Source organism: Protobothrops mucrosquamatus, unplaced genomic scaffold, assembly GCF_001527695.2.
Source record: "Protobothrops mucrosquamatus isolate PMUCROS unplaced genomic scaffold, P.Mucros_1.0 scaffold_99, whole genome shotgun sequence".
Taxonomy (NCBI): Eukaryota; Metazoa; Chordata; class Lepidosauria; order Squamata; family Viperidae; genus Protobothrops; species Protobothrops mucrosquamatus.
This window is the reverse complement of record NW_015386175.1, coordinates 1,936,643-1,957,353: the sequence shown is the minus strand read 5'-3', so window position 1 is coordinate 1,957,353 and position 20,711 is coordinate 1,936,643. Positions and strand designations below refer to the sequence as shown.

The following is a 20,711-nucleotide window of genomic DNA, read 5'->3' as shown; positions in this document are numbered from 1 at the left end:
ATTAAATGCAAATGAATTATTTTATGCCTCTTTCCTCTCCCTCTCTTTCCTCTTTCTCTCTCTCTCTTTCCTTTCCCTTTCCTCTCCCCTCTCTCTTTCTCTTTCCTCTCCCCCTCTTTCTCTTTCCTCTCTCTCTTTCTCTTTCCTCTTTCTCTCTTTCTCTTTCCTCTAACTTTCTCTTTCCTCTCTTTCTCCTTTCCTCTTTTCTTCTCTTTCCTCTTTCCTTCCTTTCTCTTTCCTTTCTCTTTCCTTTATTTCTCTTTCCTCTTTCTCTTCTCTTTCCTCTTTCTTTCCTCTCTTTTCTCAATCTTTTTTCTTTCCTCTTTTTCTCTTTCCTCTCCCCCTCGCTTTCTTTCTCTCTTTCCTTTCTCTTTCCTCTCCTTTCTTTTCCTCTTTCCTCTCTCTTTCCTCTCTTTTCTTTCTCTTTCCTTTCTCTCTCTTTCCTCTCTTTCTCTTCTTTCTTTCCTCTCCCTTTCCTCTCTTCTCTTTCTTTCCTTTCTCTTTCTCAATCCTTTTTCTCTTTCCTCTCCCTCTTGCTTTCTTTCTCTTTCTTTTCTCTCCCTTTCCTCTCCCTTTCTCTTTCCTCTTTTTCTTTCTTTCCTCTTTCCTTCTCTTCCTTTTCTCTCTTTCCTTTCTTTCCTCTCCTCTTTCTCTTTCCTCTAACTTTCTTTCCTCTCTTTCTCCTCTTTTCTTCTCTTTCTCTTTCCTCTCTTTCTTTCCTCTTTCTCTCTTTCCTTTCTTTCTCTCTTTCTTTCCTCTTTCTCTTTCCCTCTTTCCTCTCTTTCTCTTTCCTCTATTTCTCTTCTTTTTCTCTCTTTTCTCTTTTTCTCTTTTTCCTCTTTCTCTTCTCTTCCTCTCTTTCCTCTAACTTTCTCTCTCTCTTTCCCCTCTTTCTCTTTCCTCTTTCTCTTTCCACTTTTTCTCTTTCCCTCTCTCCTCTCTTTCTCTTCTCTTTCTTTTCTCTTTCTCTCTCTCCCTCTCCCTCCAGGTTAGGAGAGAGAGAGAGAGAATGAAAGGCAGATGGCGCCGAACGGGCAGGGAGAGCAGGATGGAAGGTAGAAGCTCCTGGCCGCCCCCCCATCGCTACTTCAGCTGAACAAGCAGGGAGGGGGAGCAGGAAGGCTCTGGCGGCAGCCACTGCAGCATCGTTGGGGTCCCCGTTGCCGCCCCCGCCGCGGCCACCGCCCCCGCCGCATCCTCAGCCACTTTGCCATCTTAAGAGGAGGGCGCCAAGGCCGGGTGCACCATGGGCGGCCGCGCCGGCAACGGGGAGTGCCGACGAGGGGGGGGGGTCCCGATCGCCGCCAGCCCCGCCGCCCTCTAATCCCAAGGTCTCCTTCTCCTGCAGCAACGAGGGCAGCAGCGGCGGCTCCCTGAAAGTGCCCGAGGAAGGTGCCACCGATGGGGCCAAGGTGGGGCTGGGCGGCGGAGAGCCCTGAGGCAGCCAGGCGAGCTTCATGCCTGACTGCCGTCCGGCCTGGGCTGGGGAGACATGTGGCCGGTTCGGCTTCCCGGGGAGCGATGCTCCCGCTGGCCGCCGCACCAGCCATGACTGCCGCCCAGCACGGGGAGACATGTGGCTGGTTCGGCTGCCCAGGGAGCAGCCCAGGAAGCGATGCCCCAGCCGAGACTGGAACAAGTAAGCCGGGGGGGGCGCACCACCTGCCCCGTAGCCACTTCGCGGCAGTGCTCCCCTTCGCACTTGGCTGCGGCGGCCCGGGGTATTCCGTCCCGGCCTCGACACGCAGCGCCGCAGGGAACGGAAGGGAAGGGGGGAGGGCCGTACCTGGAGCATCACAGGCCGGGGCGACGCCGGGAACGAGCTGGGTGGCCGCGGTGGTGGCGGGAACGAGCCGGGCGGCTGCGGCGGTGGCAGGAACACGCAGCCCTCCCCCCTTCCTTTCCGTTCCCTGCGGTGCTGCGGCGGTGGCAAGAACACGCTGGGCGGCGGCGGCGGCGGCGGCAGCAATGAGCTGGGCGGCAGCGGCGGCGGGAACGAGCCGGGCGGGGATCTTGGGGCTTCCCCGCATGGCTCCCCAGCCACGTGCGCCTGGGACGGGGCCAGCCTGGGAAAGGAACTTCCTGTCCGCCCTTCTCCCAGGGGGCGGGGCACCCGGGCGCAGGGCCAATGAGGAGCCCTGCGAGGGGGCAAGTCCCATGAGAGAGAGAGAGAGAGAGACAGAAGTGCAAGTGCAAGTGCCTCTGTCTCTGTCTCTCTCTCTCTCTCTCATGGGACTTGCCGGAGGGCCGTGGGAGGGCCGCATTTAATAGAGCAGGGAGGGCTGTTCGAGGGCCGGATTAAACCGGGCCGCGGGCCGCAAATGGCCCGCGGGCCGGACTTTGGACATGCCTGTCCTATGCTATAGCTCAGGAAGCTGAAGCTGCAGATATATTAATGGAACCAGTTTTCCAGAGACAAGCGATTCCCTAGATCAGGGGTAGGCAACCTTGGCTCTTTTATGACTCGTGGACTTCAACTCCCAGAATTCTGGGAGTTGAAGTCCACGAGTTGAAGTCCACGAGTCATAAAAGAGCCAAGGTTGCCTACCTCTGCCCTAGATAGACAAATCCTAAGCCATTTGCCATCATTCTGTATGGATGAACTTTGCATGCCTTATAAAACAGAGAAGTGGGTACATTTCAGTTCAGTCATTAGGATGTAAACAGAATATCAGCTGCCTCTTTCTAATGTCACAGCTGAATTCTTTCATTCTGCATAGTCATGTGACACTGGATTCTCATCTGATGTGTAAGCAGACTCAGGTTTATGTTGTGATGTTAGAAAAATGCAAATTAAATCCATGTTTAAACGCAACCCTGTTTTTTATATGCAGAATATTCTAAGAAATGTATATGTTTCATGGAGTCAAATGCCTTGTGATATGAACTATTAAAATTAATATCAATCTACCTGAAAGATGGAAAGCATATGCAAAAATGTTGCCAGCTTCATGATTGATCAGGAAGACTAGTTGATATTTGTATTACAAGCTGCCACAATCCATTTTCAAGCCTAACAGTTGTTTGAATATTCAAGGAACTATTTCTAATTTGAGCATTTAAAAGTTGGGGCTGTGCCAGTTTGGGAGGCTTTAATCTTAATCTCCCAGTTTGGGAGGCTTTAATGTTGCAGATATTTGCTATTGCAAAAACCTCAAAGCTGATGGCAAAATTAAATGTAGCTCTTCTCCATATAGCAAGTAGTCCAATTTCAATAAGATTTAAATGCCTTAAGGAAACACTTTCAAGCTTTATTCCATTCCAGAAAAGTAGTCTGTGAATAATTTTTCTTAAAGCTGTGACTGGAAAGACACAACTTTCTAATAATAAATAATTGCACTCATATATACCAATTATATTTTCCAGGCCTGCATTCTCTAACCTAATGTGCCCCAGATATACTGAAGCTACAGCAAGGATCTAAGACAACTTGCTACAGCCAACTTGCCACGGAACAATTCACCATGGCCAATTTGTCTCAAGGCAAAAGTTACATAATATTAAAGAAATGGTGGAAGAGAATCATTAAAGAAAGGATGCAAAAGGAGGGGACAAAATGAAATGAGAATGACAAAAAAAAATCATTATTATTATTTTAAATAAATAAAACCGTTGAATTGTCCCATGGCAAGTCGACCACGGCAAGTTGTCCCATGGCGAGCAGGCCGTGGTGAGTTGGCCATGGCAAACCAGCAGCGAATCAGCAACTGTGGCGAGTTGTCCCATTCTGTACAGCAATGGGGGGGGGGGAAGGGATTTCTACAGACTGTAATTCCAACTCATTTGGAGGGCACAGATTTAGGGAAAGGTGCTCTAACTTTATTATGAGTCATTGGTACAATTAGAGAAGGTGTGTGTATATAGGCACACAGTTGTTCCTTAGTGCTATATTTCCAGCATGCCAGAAATTTGTATAATAATAATAATAATAATAATAATAATAATAATAATAATAATAATAATAATAATAATAATAATAATAATAATAATAATAATAATGTTGGAAGGGACCTTGGAGGTCATCAAGTCCAACCCCCTGCTCAGGCAGGTAACCCTATACCATTTCGGACAAATGGCTGTCCAGTCTCTTCCCATTTGTCTATCACTTTGTGTGTGGTCTGTATTAATAAACCCAACTCTTACCTCTACTCCTTAGAGATCTTCTAGATAGTAATAGACTATTATGCTGATAAATAAATGCAGGGGGTGGGTGATTTCATTAGAATTGACTGCAAACCAAAAAAACCAGGAGCTGAAGACCATATCATTTCAAAAACAATTCCCTGAAATGGCGACTACAACACTGGATAAACAGGATTGTCTCTAGCTTGAGCTCACAAACTAGAAAGCATGATGTAGAGGGAAAACTTAACAAATCTCAACAAAATGCAAGGAAACCATCACCCGGCCCTAATGCTGGATTAATGAGTATTTTTTTAAAATCTACAAGAAATATTTTGGAAAAAATTTCTCCAAGATGGACAAAGTGGAAAAATTAAGGGTTCATTCACTGCTTAGTCAGTGGCTATTTGCTACTTAACAGCAGCTAGTGGCCTTAGATTAGGGAAGAATTGGATATTCTAATTAATTGTATTTACATACCATCTTCCTCCAAATTTCTTGAGGCGAATGTCCTCTCTCCCACTTCCCATTTTATTATCATTGCTTCCCCGAGAGATGACTAGCTTGAGAGACAGTATCTTGCTTATAACTTAATCAGACTAATCTGTCAAGGAGAGAAGCAACTTAGAACTAAGGAGAAACTTCCTGACAGTTAGAACAATTAACCAATGGAACAACCTGCCTCCAGAAGCGGTGAATGCTCCAACACTGGAAGTTTTTAAGAAGAGACTGGACAGCCATTTGTCCGAAATGGTATAGGGTTTCCTGCCTCCAAGGTCCCTTCCAACTTTACTACTACTACTACTACTACTACTACTACTACTACTACTACTACTATTATTATTATTATTATTATTATTATTATTATTATTCTCTAATTATTCAGATCAATCAACCACACTGTTTGCTGAGTGCAAAAAAAGAATGGCAATCTCACCTGTCCAGTGAATAGAAAACTCATACAGGTTGTCCTCGACTTGCGACCACAATTGAGTTCAAAATTTGTGTTGTTAAGTGAGTTTTGCCCCATTTTATGACCTTTCTTGCCTCAGTTGTTAAGTGAATCACTGCAGTTCATAAGTTAGTAACCTGGTTGTTAAGTGAATCTGGCTTCCCCATTCACTTTGCTTGTCAGAAGGTCGCAAAAAGTGATCACATGACCTTGGGACACAGCAACAGTCATAAATATAAACCAGTTGCCAAGCATCTGAATTTTGGTCAGGTGATCATGGAGAGGCTGCAAAGTTGTAACTGAAAAATGGTCATAAGTCACTGTTTTCAGTGCCGTTGTAACTTTGAACAGTCACTAAAGGAACCGTTACTAAACGTAAGTTGAGGATTAACTGTATATGCTTACTTTTATCTTTTTATAGGAATGTCTGAAATTGAATTTAGAACTAGCTATACTTTTGATGTGTTTGAACTGAGCATACATAGATAGTCCTGTGCTTAGTTCCTGGCAGATTCCAACTTACTGGCTGCTGGTAAACTAATAAATCTTTGCTGATTTCAAAAGGATATGTCTTCTTCAGAAAAAAAAATGACTAAGAACCACACATTTCCTGTGCTTGAACTGTTTAAAAAGTGCTGGATTCTCTGCTTTGCAAATTTAATACATAGGTTTGTAATAAAAGGGAAGTAAATTGCATTTTAGTCTTCAAAATGGCATCGTCATTAATTATATGGAGGATAAGCATATTAATTGTATTTAATATCCTAGGCATCTCCTACTTTTGGGGATATAGTTCCCAACATCATCTCAGCCCTCTTCTCATCCAAGTCTGTTCAGATTTTGGCAGAATTCAAATCTGAAAATCATCTGACATATTGCAAAGAAAATTCCATTCAGATGAATGCTAAAAGGAACCTCACAGATCACAAAACTCCTTATGGTATTTCCCATGAAACATTTTAGGTTGCATTGCCCATTTTATGTACTTAAACTGTGATATCCAATTCTAACAATTGAAAAAAGACTCTTTGATAAATTGTATCTTGGTTATTTTCTAAATTTTCCATTGTTCACTTATGGCAAATAGGAAAAGAACCTAACTTAATTCTATCATCTTCTCTAAAGCCTTTTAAGGAACCTTTTCTTGCTAATGGGACTGAAGATGATCTGAAATGGTATAGGGCAGTGGTGGCGAACCTATGGCACAGGTGCCAGAGGTGGCACTCAGAGCCCTCTCTGTGGGCACGCGCACCGTTGCCCCAGTCCTAGACCTTCAGCTAGGTTTTATAAAACCTTTTCGTTTTAGGCCTCCACCGCCATGTACAAAAAAAAAGGTTCAATCAATCAGTCAATTCAACTTCTCGCCGGAAAAAAAAAGATCTTGCAAAGTTGGAATTGATTGATTGAACTTTTTAGTCCCACCCAGTCTGCTGTTTCCGCCGCAGCCACGCCCACCCACTGGGCCACACCCACCTGGCACCCGACGATGCATAAGTGGGTTTTGGGTTGCAGTTTGGGCACTTGGTCTCTAAAAGGTTCGCCATCACTGGTATAGGGACTCCTGCTTGAGCAGGGGGTTGGACTAGAAGACCTCCAAGATTCCTTCCAATTCTGTTGCTCTGTTTCTATTCTACTCTACTCTACTCCTTCATGGCTTGCCTTCAGACATTGTGGGTGCTCCATTGCTGGAAGTTTTTAAGAAGAGATTGGATGGCTGTTTGGTCAGAATGGTGTAATAGGGTCTCCTGCTTGGGCAGGTGGTTAGACTAGAAGACTTCCAAGGTTCCTTCTGTATTCTGTACCTCTGATGGAAAAGAAACTTTTTTACACTTTCTGTTGAATTTTAAAAGGTACAAAGCTCAATACTGTTCTAATGTGTACTTTGCTGTTGGTTTTTGTGTAATCAATTCACAACTTTCCTGTAAAAGATTCTCCTTTTCTCCACTACTGTTGTGTCTCAGTAGAATGGCAGCTGGATGCCTGTCCTAATTTCTCATTGGAATCACAGGATCTTTAGGCCTTGCCGACGTTTTTTTGTTTTTTTTTCTAGTTACCTTTCTGTTGTCATTTCATCCCACTCCACCTCTGCTAATGGTCAAGCTTGTTCTTCTGTTCCTGATGGTATAAATCATCAGCACATTTATTTCTGGTTGGTTCCGTAGAGCTAGAACTTCATCTATCAGACTTTAGAAGGAATCTTAGTAGTTTTTCTGTAGTTTCTATCAGTAAAATCCTAAGCTCATTGTTGAACTCACAATGTATAACTTCTGTCCCATTTTATCTCCTCTGTCTAGTATTCTCCAAGTATGCGAGCCACCTATCTTGCGGTTAATGATGATTTCCGGCGACAGCCTAGCAACGAATTTCCAGCCTAGCACTCAGATTGTAGAGAAGAAACCACCTGCGATGCTATAGTGAAACCCAATAATAACTCTGAAGGCCCATAGACTGCTGGGAATAAGATTGCTTTCCTAGCAAACTGGTCAGGTGTTCAAAAGGTGTTGAAAACAGATCAGCTGAAGAAAATTCCTGCTGGCCGTCCAGGTGCTCTTCAAGGATTATCCTGTGTGCTTGACTGGCAGCGTTTCTTCTTCCAATATTACGTCTTCCTCCGTTGCAGACCCAGAATGGTACCCAGATCTTCCATCCAAAGAGCTAGGGGTCAGAGGTCTATTGATTTCCTGCTCATTTTCTGTCACTGCTGCAAGTGGCCTCCCCAAACTTTGTTTTCTTACATTGGGGAGATGTGAAATTAGGATTTGGCTTGTCATGGGTTTGCAATTAAGCTATGAGTCCTGTTTCCTTTTCCTCTGCCCTAATTTTGGGGCAGTTTTGTTCATCTCTGATAGGGTGGTTCAGTCTTCCTTTTTTTGTTTTTATTAGGGCAGATAATAAGACCAGTACACTGTACGAGTAAAGTGAACACTTGACACATGGTGTACAATGCTAAACTAACCTCAGAGAAATGGGGTTGCCGTGAAAGAAGGTGCTGAATTACATGCAATGCTGACAGAAGAGTGAATTTTTAGTGTCCTCTGAAGAGGCCTCTGCACAGAACTTACTGTCGGCTTGGTACTGTATCATCCATCATCCTTTTTGATAGAACCTGTTTGGTATCTTGTGATACAAAATCCATGCACAGCATTACCACTTGTCACTCGCTCTTTTGCATAAAGAACTGACATGAATTCATCAACTCCTGTTTTGGTGGCCTCAGGTATTATTTAGAACAAATGACTTTTTTTGTTCTATTGCATATATTATTTGGTTTGCTATTGTTTTAGTCTTATGTTTTATATCTTTGGCTATCCAAAGAACATAATTTTTGTGTTTGTTTTTATAGGTTTCTGTTATTAAGGATTAGTCCTTTTTTATGTTCTTTGCAAGCCAACTTCTGACTTTGGCACTGATTTTTTTTTCCCCAAAGGGGGAATAAAAGCAAAGGCAAAATTAACCTTCCGGATAATGTATTTGTATGGCAAATGCTGACATATTCAAAAATACATTTTTCTTACTATGTGAGGGAATCAACAATACCAGGGAATATTGGTTTGGGCTGGATTTGCTACACTAATATGCAGGTAATGTTGAAAAGATGACAGTATAGTTTCTTCCAAGTAATGTCTTGCTTTCTCCATCCACGAAAGAACTGTAATATCATGAAATTAGGAAGTGTTCATAACTTCCATTGTTACTTGCACACATTTGGCTCTTGTAAGGGGCCAGTTCTATAAGGGTAAAGTGAGGTGAGTTTCAGGTTCCCCAAATCAAGACTAAAGAGCAGTCCCCAGCTTCACACAGCTTGACAGGACTGCTAGTCAGGCCTTAACTCAGCAGAAATTTTTAAGATACTCAATCTAATTTGTTAAGATTCTTCCTTGCAAACTAGACTGAAACCAGATTAATCTGCCAATTGCCCTCTTTCACTGTGAGAGTGTATTTTCCTTCTCATAGCCACTGCTGTTCTTTCTGCCTTTCCCACTGCTTTTTATCCTGCTCTTCATGTCCTTGAAGTAGAACAGTTGTTGACGTATCTGCCCTGAGAATTGCTGGCTCTCATTTTATCTTAGCCACCAGGAGATGAGCAATGACAATATGTTGGATGTTAAAATAGTGCCAGGTAGTCTGTCCTTTGTCTCAGCAGCAATTTCCGATTACCAGTGTTAAGATTTCTTTTCCAGTCTAGTCACCATTTGTATGAGCAATCACGGGCAGGAGATACTGTCATATCATTCCCTCAGGTAATGAAGATCTTGTGGGCTTTTCTGAAACAGAATCCGATTCTTGTTATCTACTGTTGGAGAGAGAAAGTAAAAGAAATAACATTTTTGACAGGAGGGACTCCAAGGAAATAAGAGGCACTGAAGGAAGGAAATCAAAGTACAGTATGTCAAATTGAAGAATCAAAGCCTCTTACAGGTCTGATTTCAATTTTTGCCAAAAGCAACCCTTTTAAAGTTAACGAGTTACATTTTCTTGGGTTACGCTAAATGTTCCCAAATGAGTTAGCTTACCTTTTTATACTTAGGCATAGTTGGAAGTGAAAGCAATATGCGAGCACTGTCTTGGCAGCATATAAACAAATGGGTTTCCCCAACTAAGTTCAAAGAACTCAGAATATCTTCACAGGCTACTGAAAATGCATGTGTCCAGTGGTGCCAATCTAGTATTTGGACAATTTGCACATTGTTCAAAATTGTCACCGACAACTACTACAGAAAGGATAATTACAGTGCTAACAACTCTAAAGGTAGAGAGTTTCCCTCCAAGATACATAATGTGACATGGAGATTTTTAATTACTTGACAGCAATTACATACTGTGTCTTTCTATCAAGGATAACTTGTACCTATCATATACGGCAACATAATTTATGTATCCATCTTATATGTGACTGGCTACATTTTTAAGACAGAGGGAGAAGAGAATCTTAATTTTATGCTATAGGTGATGCTATTGATAACAGTACAATTAAAATTGTTTTTTAAAACAAACAAAAAATGCATGTGAATTAACTTTATCACAGGCTACTTCAGAGCTGTGCCTGATTTATATGTACTGACTGGGAAACTGATAATAAACACATACTAAAATATGAGTTTCATTTTCCTGTGTTTTTTTTTTAATTTAGTTTGATTTCAGTTGCTTACAATGTGGAATTTTGTGTTTGGGGTTAGTTATTATTAGATATACTTTAAGTACTACATTGACAAAAATAAAAAAGACACACTATTAGTAGAGGCCTGCATTGTTTTAATTACATTATTAAATAAAATAGTATATGATATTATAAATCTGAAAGAAAACCTGAAAATGCAAGCATATATAACCAGAGCAGATGCTTCTTAAGACGATAGCTGCAATGTGTGTAATTCATACAGTAATCAAGGCCTACCAAAAAAAAGACCTGTCTTGATTTGGAAAATAGTATGCTAAACAGAAGTTTAAATCTGCAATGAGCATAAATTATCAATCAGTAAGTCCTAAATGTCTTTCAGACTCTCAATATCATAATACACTTTGGTGACAACAATCGAACATTAGAATTATTCTCTGGTTTTATAAGAAAATGTAATGTGAACAGCAAGATTTAAATCTCAAATTGGAAATGTCTGAATTATACTTCATGACATTCATGAAGTATACTAATACTGAAACTTGATAAATGCAAACTTACTGTGTCTTAATTGGGCTCTCCAAGAGCAACCAGTATCAGAGTTTCAAAATGGACTCCAGTTCTCTTTTCTTAAAGCACCCTGGCATTACTTATTGTGCTTAACTTTTTTTAAAAAAAAAAATTGTTCCCTTCCCCAACTGGAATGAGATATGCAAGTTAAACATATATTTAAATGTGTAGAGTGGGGGAAAGGGTTAAAAGCAAGCTCTTCTACAGTTTTTGCCCTGACTGTGATGTTCAATAACTGTTGCTAAAAGCATAATGTGCATGTGTACTATATCATGTAGCTTTGTCCAGAATGGACAATGTGATTATTTGCTTGATGACGACAAACCCCTACTACAGTGATGGCAAACCTTTTAGAGACCGAGTGCCCAAACTGCAACCCAAAACCCACTTATGCATCATCGGGTACTGGGTGGGTGTGTCCCATTGGCTGGGTGTGGCCAAATGGGTGGGTGTGGCCCATTGGGTGGGCATGGCTGCAGTGGTAACGGCAGACTGGGTGGGACTAAAAAGTTCAATCAATCAATTCCAACATTGCAAGATCTTTTTTTTCCCGCAAGAAGTTGAAATTGACTGAACCTTTTTTTTGCACATGGCAGCGGAGGCCTAAAGCGAAAAGGTTTTATAAAACCCAGCTGAAGGCCTAGGACTGGGGCGACGGCGCACACGCCAACAGAGAGGGCTCTGAGTGCCGCCTCTGGCACCTGTGCCATAGGTTCGCCACCACTGCCCTACTACATCAACTGATCTTTTTGATGTAATGATGGAATCCTTGGTTGTTTGCTTGCAGACATTTCATTACCCGACTAAGTAACATCATCAGTGCTGATGAGTGTGGGGTTTATTGTTTATATTGCATACAGTAGCTTGCCTGGCCAGTGTTGGGGGGCATGGTTTTATTCTTGATTAAAGTATGATGATGATGTTAACTGACACAATCACTTGACATAGTCTTCCCTGGACCAAAATGAATGGCAGTGAGGGTACATATATAAATGTTTCTCTCCAAGAAAGGTAACCACACACAAAAACACTAGCTTTCCAGATAACAATCAGACTCTTTTTAATCTAGTCACTGGATTTTCACAAAATTAGGGTAAAATGGGATTGGTTAGTTTATGGTTCAGAGATCCAATCATTGTTTCAGCATTTGGGGAATTCTGAGCATTAAGATAAGGCATAATTTGGTTATTTCAGTGTAAATATGTGAAAATAAAATAGAGTGACTATTTTATTTACCTGGGGTTTAAGCATATGTGAATCCAGACAATGTACAGGTAGTCCTCAACTTACAACAGTCCATTTAGTTACTGTTCAAAGTTACAATGGCACTGAAAAAAGTGACTTATGACTGTTTTTCACACTTACTACCCTTGTAGCATCCCCATGGTCATGAAGATCAAAATTCAGACGCTTGGCAACTGACTCATATTTATGATGGTTGCAGTGTCTAGGGTCATGCGATCATCTTTTGCAACCTTCTGTCAAGCAATGGGGAAGCCAGATTCACTTTACAACATGTCACTAACTTAACAACTTCAGTGGTCCACTTAACTGTGGCAAGTTGTACAATGAGGTAAAGCTCACTTAACAAATGTCTCACTTCACAGCAGAAATTTTGGGCTCAATTATGGTCGCAAGTTGAGGACTATCTACATTGTCCTTGGAGATAAGCAAACGAGACACTATTGTTATTTTTGGAACAACGGGCTTTTAAACATAAGAGTGTTTCCTTACTGCAAAAGCTATCCTGGCATTAAATGTCTATAACTTGTATCAGAATATCCACAATAATAAAGCCTTGGAGCTGCATTACCATCAGTTTGGGCTTTGAACTCACAACAAGAACACAGCATTATGCACATTATACACAAGAGATCTAAGGAGCATGAAATATAGAGAAACAGCTTTTTGATGTTGCATAGTTTAAACTGAGGCCGAAGCAAAATTATATTTTCCAATGTCCAAAAGCATTCCTTGTTAAGAGTTTGTAATAAACTCAAGGTACAAGTTGTGTATGTGGAGTCCTAAAAAGTGATTCAGGCTTAATCTCTCTCACAATTGAAATTACACCAACCCGTATTTTCAAATAATATTCACTGTTTGGAATCCAGCCATCTGTGACTGGGTTTAGCATAATTAAAAATTTTCCAGGATTCAAACCTCAATTAGTGTGATTCTTTTTCCAGAGATAGAGGCCATGGGAATGTGGTTGGGAAAGCTATTGTGTAATGAAATAGCAATACACAATAGTGCTAATGACAATACTAATTAAGAGATGTTTAAACTCTTTGTTTTACTTTGAACAAAAAGCAGTAAAAAAAAAGCAGGAATATATTTTCCACTTAGATCTGAATCTCACAGGTTCTCTGCCATAATTCTTTGTCGGCTCTTTGCACCCATATTATTCATATTATTCAACTTTCGGGTTAAGCAGTGGTGTGCCGCTTAAGAGGGCATCGTATTTGTACTGTTCTCTGTAGAAAGAGCTATTTCTGAAATAACCATTGTTCCAACAGAAGAGAATATCAGTAGCTCAGGGTTGAAATGTGGAGTTGTTGGTGCTCTCTGAGCTTGGTAGTTTGCCTGCAGACATTTCATTACCCAACTAGGTAACATCACCAATGCTAGCCCTGCACTCAAGCACTGATTATGTTACCTAGTTGAGTAACGAAATGTCTGCAAGCAAACTACCAAGCTCAGAGAGCACCAACAACTCCACATTTCAACCCTGAGCTACTGATATTCTCTTCTGTTGGAACAGTGGTTATTTCAGAAATAGCTCTTTCTACAGAGAACAGTACAAATACGATGCCCTCTTAAGCGGCACACCACTGCTTAACCCGAAAGTTGTCATTCCCCTATCAAAAAAATCCAAGGGGAACTGCAGCTTAAGACGAAATAATCAGAGGTGGCGATTCGTTCGGTTTGCTGAGGCTCGAAGAAACCCGACGGTTTCCGGTCTTAATCAAGTTTGTAAAAGTGAGAGGATTGTGATAATCGTGAGTTTTGCACAGCGTTGCTATCTCTTCTGTCGCCGCTTCGTTGGGCATCATTTTCCCTTCCATACGTCTGTGAGACGGAAGGGGAAAAGAAGAAAATACGTAATGGAAAAAAAAACAAACCCTACCGGGCTGCAATAACCCGGACAGAAAAGGTAGCAAAAAAAGAAAGTGAGACAAAAAGCCTGTATAGTGGTGGTCGTCCTAATATTTGCAGTCCGGATCTGGTAAACATGGGCACTAAGCTGAAGGTAATGCTACAACATTATCTGATTGGGCGTTCGCCCATTTTCTGCTGTAGGGGTCTGGACTATAGTGCTAACGCACTCTGCACTTACTCAGAAGACATACTTTTTGCTTATTGAATCTGGGAATCTCCATTCTCTCTATGGCCACATTTAAGAGAGGATTGATGGTGGCGGGTGTGTGTGTGCGTGTGATGTATTGTTTCTCTTCCGCTTTGTTCATTTCCCCCGCTAGGCTTGGCAGATGGTTTCTCCTTGCTTCTAGGAAAATGAATTGTCGCCGTCACGTGACACAAGGACCCGTTGCTAGGAGACGAGAGTAAACGCTACAGTCCAAGGTGGAACTGGACTGTCTGGGAGAAGAGCGGGGGTAAGGAGGCGGGAACTGGGGTGGCGGGAGTTGATGGAGGGTTTGATCCCGGAGGAGAAGGGAACACGCTTCTACCTCCTCGCTGTGTCTCCCACGGGGTTCCTTCCTTGAATCCGCCACGTGCGAAACTCCCCTCCTTCCAGGGTTTTTGCTAGCTGGGATGGTCTCCAGAATCAGATCTTGTTACTGTCTTATCTAGTTCCCAGAATGCTGACCCCAGTTTCCGTGTGATGGAAGGATATGGATTCTGTACATGCTTAGGGGTACTGTTTTTATCCTTTACATCTTTCAAGGATAAACTCTAGCCTTCAACAAATAAACAAAATAACCAGAATTCAGTTTCAAGGGACTCTTAGTCAAATTAAGTCAAATTAAGATTTATGGAAGAATAAACCTCTAGTCCGGGTGGCCAACCCTGATTCAATCTTGTAAGATTTATTTATTTTTATTTACATTAGCTATGGCTTCAAGATCACTGCATAATGACAGTAACCTATAGTACTCACAGTAATTAGGAAAACAATACAGGAAGCTCAGGAAAATAAAGTAATATATATGATTTATATAGTTGCCCATCTCAAAATTGTCAGGCATATAGAAATTATAATGATTAAAATTCTGAAAAAAAACCTCCAACAAATCATTTGTCTATCTCTTGGGTTTTTTTCTTCAATAGCCTTGTCTTTTTTTTCCAGCACCAATTCTCTAATCCCTCCATTTCTTGTTCTGCTGTTTTTTTTATCAGAGTTGCTCACCAGATATCTCAAATTCCAAATTTAATAGCTTTTGTTGCATACTACAGTACATGAATCATGTCTATATGCTGACTGGATCTTCATGCTGAGGCAATATGCCTCACAACATCAGATGCTGGTGAACAAAAACAGAGCCGTTGCGTCATTGCCATTTTGTACATTTCCCACAGGAATCTGACAGATCATGGGTGGAAACAGGATACTATATTATGATTACAATAAGATTTAAAAAAAAATCCTAATCTTTCTTCTGTGCAATCATGCCTCTATCTGTTAAACTACTTTTGTCGCCTTCCCCTTTGGCCCTCAAGTGCATTTAAAGTTGTCAAAAGAAGGGGCAGATGATGTTTTTTTTAAAATGACTTTGCCCACTGACAATCACTGCATTAGTAATAAGAGATGTTATGATGTCACTTGACTATGGGTAAAGATGGAAGTTGGGGAACTATTTATGATATAAAAGATGTATTGGGCCTTTTGGGGGATTAATTTTATTGCATTTCCTGCTGGAATTGGTGGGAAATTGCGTTATTTGGTATTTTGGCAGCATGATATTTGGAAAGCTCCAAGAGCTGAAAATAAGGGGACCTAAAGCCTCTGCAAATTGTTCTTGATTATAATATAGTACACTATAGGAAATTGCCATTATGCAATGGCTTTGAAGCCATAACTAATGCAAATGAAGCAGCATGGTTTTAATGCCATGTGTAAAACTTCTTGACTATTGGTAAGAAATGGGTGCCATTTGCTAGCAAATCAGGTTAAAGATTTTGGCATTAAGTTACAAGTATTAAACATTTTGAGAACATGATACCTGAAAGAACATGTTTCATACAGATCATCTCAATCATATGAAAAGCCCTCGGGATTGAAAAACATCCTGTAAATATTCACTTCATATCAAGCAAAAAGAGGACCTTATGTTTGTGATTTCCATATTTTCAGATGATATTCAAGAAGTAGCATGGACTGAGTTTGTTATTAGTCACATTGTAACTTTTAAAATACAGTGCTTACTTTCTATCTATTAATTGCATGCAATAAAATATATATACACACACACATACACACATATCCATATAATGTTTATCTATTTTTCTTTCCCTTGGGAGGTTGCATTCAGATAATGGTAGTTTCTTCCTCTCAGTATCTGAGAATCATGATGAAATTGATGAACTAAATTACTTTTATAGTGATAATTTTTATGATGTTTTATTTCTATAGTTTTATATTTTATTTTTATATTTCATTTTCAAAGTTTATCCACTGCTGAGCATATGTATTATATAATTATTCTGACAAAATAATTCTGGAACTTCTAGAATTTTAACTTATATTAACATAGGTCTTTGAAGTTAGACTTTTTGATTACCATGTCTCAAGAAGCATTTTTTAAAGTATTGTTTAGCTTTGTATCCTATACACTACAATGTTTGCATCAACTAGACAACAAATTTCAGTGCCCAAGTACAGTACTGTGGCTTCTTAAATATTAACACTTTTAGTATGATGTAATCTTCTGAAGATCACAGTCTGTCACATGTAGTAATGGACTTGAAGTGATCCACCAAAAGATATGCCATAATATACAGGAGATTGTGGGAGTTTTAATAACAGAGTAGTATAACTATAATAGATCTTCAAGTTTACTTTCCTCCTGGATTATGAGCACATCCATATATTTATTTTGGCAACAGTTCCAAAGTAGGTTGTTGCCATTGCTAACAGAGGAAAACTAGTGACTATCTCTGAAAAGCTTTGTTTTAGGAAACCTGTCCAAATTTGAAACTTTTCTTTCCAGGACTTTTAGCCTGATTTGTCTTTTCCAGGACAAAAATGTATTATTCCTTTTCATTGTTTCTTTCTTTGTTGGCAGGTACAAAAGACCAGATCCATGCATATACTGTAGGTTCAATAACTGATTTATTGCTAAAAGCCTATGCATGGGAATCTTCTCAACTAACAATTAGCATCTGATTGGAGTTAGATAAAGTCAACAGCACTGGGGGAAGGGTTGTACTTAGTTCACTTGTGGCTACATAGGGATTCTAGGCTGATCCCTCTTTTCACTCTGCCTCCACATTCTGCCATACTGTTTCCTACATTTGTTGTCTCATTGCAAAATAAGAATATTAGAAGATTTAGTTGCTTTAGCTATTTCTGCTCTGCCTCTTTTTTATATTAAACTAAAAAAAGTACACTTGCTCAGCTGCTATCAAAAGTCTTAATTTCCCAAGAGTACTGTACTCTTTAAGTAAGTATTCAAGGAGCATCTTTAAAGTTATTGCATCATTGTTTGCCAATGAAGTCGTAATCACTATCCAGGTGATGCCTACAAATAACAACCCTTTCCCTTGGACATTGCTAGGTTAATTGGTTTTCCAGCTGTTTCCTAGTAATAGAATATTGTAGTTTGACTGCTGGAAAAATACAAAGTTCCTTTAACAGAAATGATGTTTTGGATGAAGATGCTCAGAGTGGTGTTATGACCATTTCAAATAATTTCAGAAAAATGGTCAAGATAACCCGCTATACTGATATCCCTCACATCTGGTCCAGCTTTTACCATAACCTTAAGCCAAGCTTCCTGTACCTCAGTAACTGACACATTTTGGGTAGTAAATTCTCCAAGTAATATCAGAAAAACAGTTTAACTTTCTTCTTTCATTTGAAGTGAGCAGCATGGAGATTGTCTATGTTTACTTGAAGAAGCGCAGTGAATTTGGTCGACAATGCAACTTTTCCGATCGGGCAGCAGAGATCAATGTGGACATTCAGCCAGATCCAATATTAGCAACAAATTTTATTGAAAGAGACCCCATTGATACCGGAGTGCAATGTGCTGGTGACATGTCAGAACATGAGGTAAATTGCTTGAACTTGAAGAGCAACTTCTACAGTATATTTGTTTCTGTCTCAAAGGAAATCATCTGATGAGATCCATGGCTAATCTCTCTGTATAATTTGTATAAGCAAGAAATATAAGGTTATTGTTCACCAGTGAATGTAAAATTGATTTATTATATCCTGCCAAGTTGCTTTCAATTTCTAGTGACCACATAGATAGATTTTCTCCTTGTAAAAAGATGATCTTTATGTACTTGCAGACAGTACAATGTGGGGTTTCCTTTTTTGAAACAAAAGGATTACTCAAAGGACAGGACCAAAAAATTCTAATTCATTATTAGCCTTCTTAATAAATAGCAACATTTTACAACATTATCACGCAGGTCAGAAATATGTGTTTTTCATCCATCTTTCATCTGATCAGCCCTATCTAAGCACTTCCTAGATGTGATGGTTTTCCATAATTTCCAGATACTGTAGACTAATGCAGGATGAGATTATAAGAGTGGTATTCCACATATGTAGAAGTGTCCATTTGGAGAAGCAGTTTTCATCTAGAAGCACTTTTCTAGATGAAGATATCAGGAAGAATAGGAATGATGTAATATCTCGACTGGAACTCAATGATAAGAAAGCCACATGGCTACCCTCAAAAATAGCAACCTCATAAATTCTTCCTCCCTCAATTAACTGTTACCATAAGTGTTGTGGCTATTGTCCATATAGGAAAAAGCCTGCAAAGATGAAAAAGATCTTCCATTTGAGAAAGTTTGAAACTATAGAAAAGAGAAAAGATGAGAAAGTCAAGAAGTTGCTTATTTCAGTAGATATACCACTACTTGTCCTCTCCAGCATTATCTGCTGGGTTTTGCCACCTTTATAATCACTAAGAATATCTTTTAAAGCAGAAAATGGTCAAAATACATTCAACATAGGTAGCTTATTCTAACACAAAACTGAGAACTCCATTTGCTGAATTTATCTGCTATATATGAACAGGCACCCATAATATGGATATTGTTCATTTATTTTACCCACCTTCATTATTTTTATAAATAACTCAAGGTAGTGAACATACCTAATACTCCTTTTTTCTCCTATTTTCCCCACAACCACAACCCTGTGAGGTAGGTTGGGCTGAGTGAGTAACTGGCCCAGTTACTGGCTTTCAAAGTCTAGGGCAAGAATAGAATTCACAGCCTCCTAGCCTGATGCCTTAACCACTAGTTTTTTCTGTAAAATATAGATGAGTTCCTCTTTTAAGACCACCCCTGCTTGAACTAAATAATTAAGAAAAAATATATTGTCCCCTCTATAGCCTTTAAACAATTGCGGTTTCACATGTTAATACGTTACCACAAAAAAACCTACATTTTCATCCCAAGTTTGAACAAAAGCAATCACATAAGATTTAATTGCTTTTATATTTGCTCTTCTAGCATTAATAGTTAAGCACAATCACTGTATACTGTACATCTACAACAGAAAAAAAATAGAGAAGCAAATGCAAGGTTTATTTTCATACCATTAAGGTTTATGCAGTCATAGAAAATATTAAATCCAGTCAAAGATGGTATTTTCTGTCCTTACCATGTAAATTCTTACAGCTGACTATGATTTCATGACATTTAAAGATGAGGGGATTTGTTGTGTTGTCCCTTATTCCATTTTCAAATGTATGTAGTGCAGAATTTTAATGTATTATGAAACTACTAAAATCTGAGAACTGAGATGATTCTGATCTGATCATAGACTTATTAATACTGAATGCAAAAACACAGAGAAACACAAATAAAATTCCTCTTAGAAAAGCTGTAATTCTTACCCTCAGATGCAGTATAAGCTCACTTTCAAAAACTGACAATTTGCTTTCTTCATTGGATTCCATGTACATCACATATCTCTTTAGAAAACCCCCAGTTCTGTAGCCGAATACATACTCGGCATTTATATAAGTTGTGCCAGATCTTATTAAAGAATCTCAGATAGGAAATTAAAGGAATAATCTGACATACTCCATGCTAAAGCCTTTGTGAATAGTTTCCGTACATTATTTTGGAAGGTCAGGTTCCAAAAATAAACAGCCAATTCTGGGTACAAACCTGCCTATAGGGTACAGTATTAATATATATAATATACTAATATAAAGTAAGATGAAAGGCAGTTTTGATAATAATTGATAAATAGATATTTTTATATTTTTGCAATGTGTTGTATGGGTGTATCTATTATTTTCACATTCTTAATAATTCATTCTTTTATACACTGCTGTTCCTTCTCCAGGTATGATGCATGGAAAATTCAATCAGCCATCAAGATGTTCTACTTGTACTGCAATATTTATAACTATCACTATAAAGCTTTGCTGTATGTGTACACTTCAAAAAAGAAGCAAAAGTGCTGGTGATATATAGTATGGTAGTGGTATTAACTAACACCCTTGATAATAGTTTTAGATCTGAAGCTTTTTGTGATGAAATATAAAAACAAATAACCACAATCCAAAGATAGCTTTGACTTTCCTCTGTATTAGGTTAACACAGAAAGGTTTGAAATGGAAACCCGAGGCATTAACCACTTGGAAGGTGGCTGGCCTAAAGACGTCAACCCACTAGAAATGGAACAGACCATTCGTTTCCGGAAAAAAGTGGAAAAAGATGAGAATTATATCAATGTCATTACACAGCTTGGCAGTGTAAGCATCTTTGATTCCATTTAGTTATATATTGGTCTGT

General features: G+C 39.6%; 2 protein-coding genes across 3 annotated transcripts in view; both read left to right on the top strand.

The window, feature by feature from the left end:
- TTYH2 (tweety family member 2) overlaps positions 1-7,948 on the top strand; it is a 78,745-nt gene extending 70,797 nt beyond the window's left edge. The window contains exon 14 of the mRNA XM_029284020.1: positions 7,369-7,948. Within this exon, the coding sequence (XP_029139853.1) occupies positions 7,369-7,449 (81 nt within the window). The 3' untranslated portion in view covers positions 7,450-7,948. The remainder of the gene's footprint in view (positions 1-7,368) is intronic.
- A 6,370-nt stretch (positions 7,949-14,318) lies between these two features.
- Positions 14,319-20,711, top strand: part of DNAI2 (dynein axonemal intermediate chain 2) — a 55,172-nt gene continuing 48,779 nt past the window's right edge. For both annotated transcript variants that reach the window (XM_015815238.1, XM_015815230.1), the window contains exons 1-3: positions 14,319-14,374; positions 17,804-17,994; positions 20,510-20,671. In XM_015815238.1, coding sequence (XP_015670724.1) covers positions 17,812-17,994; positions 20,510-20,671 — 345 coding nt within the window. In that variant the 5' untranslated portion in view covers positions 14,319-14,374; positions 17,804-17,811. The remainder of the gene's footprint in view (positions 14,375-17,803; positions 17,995-20,509; positions 20,672-20,711) is intronic.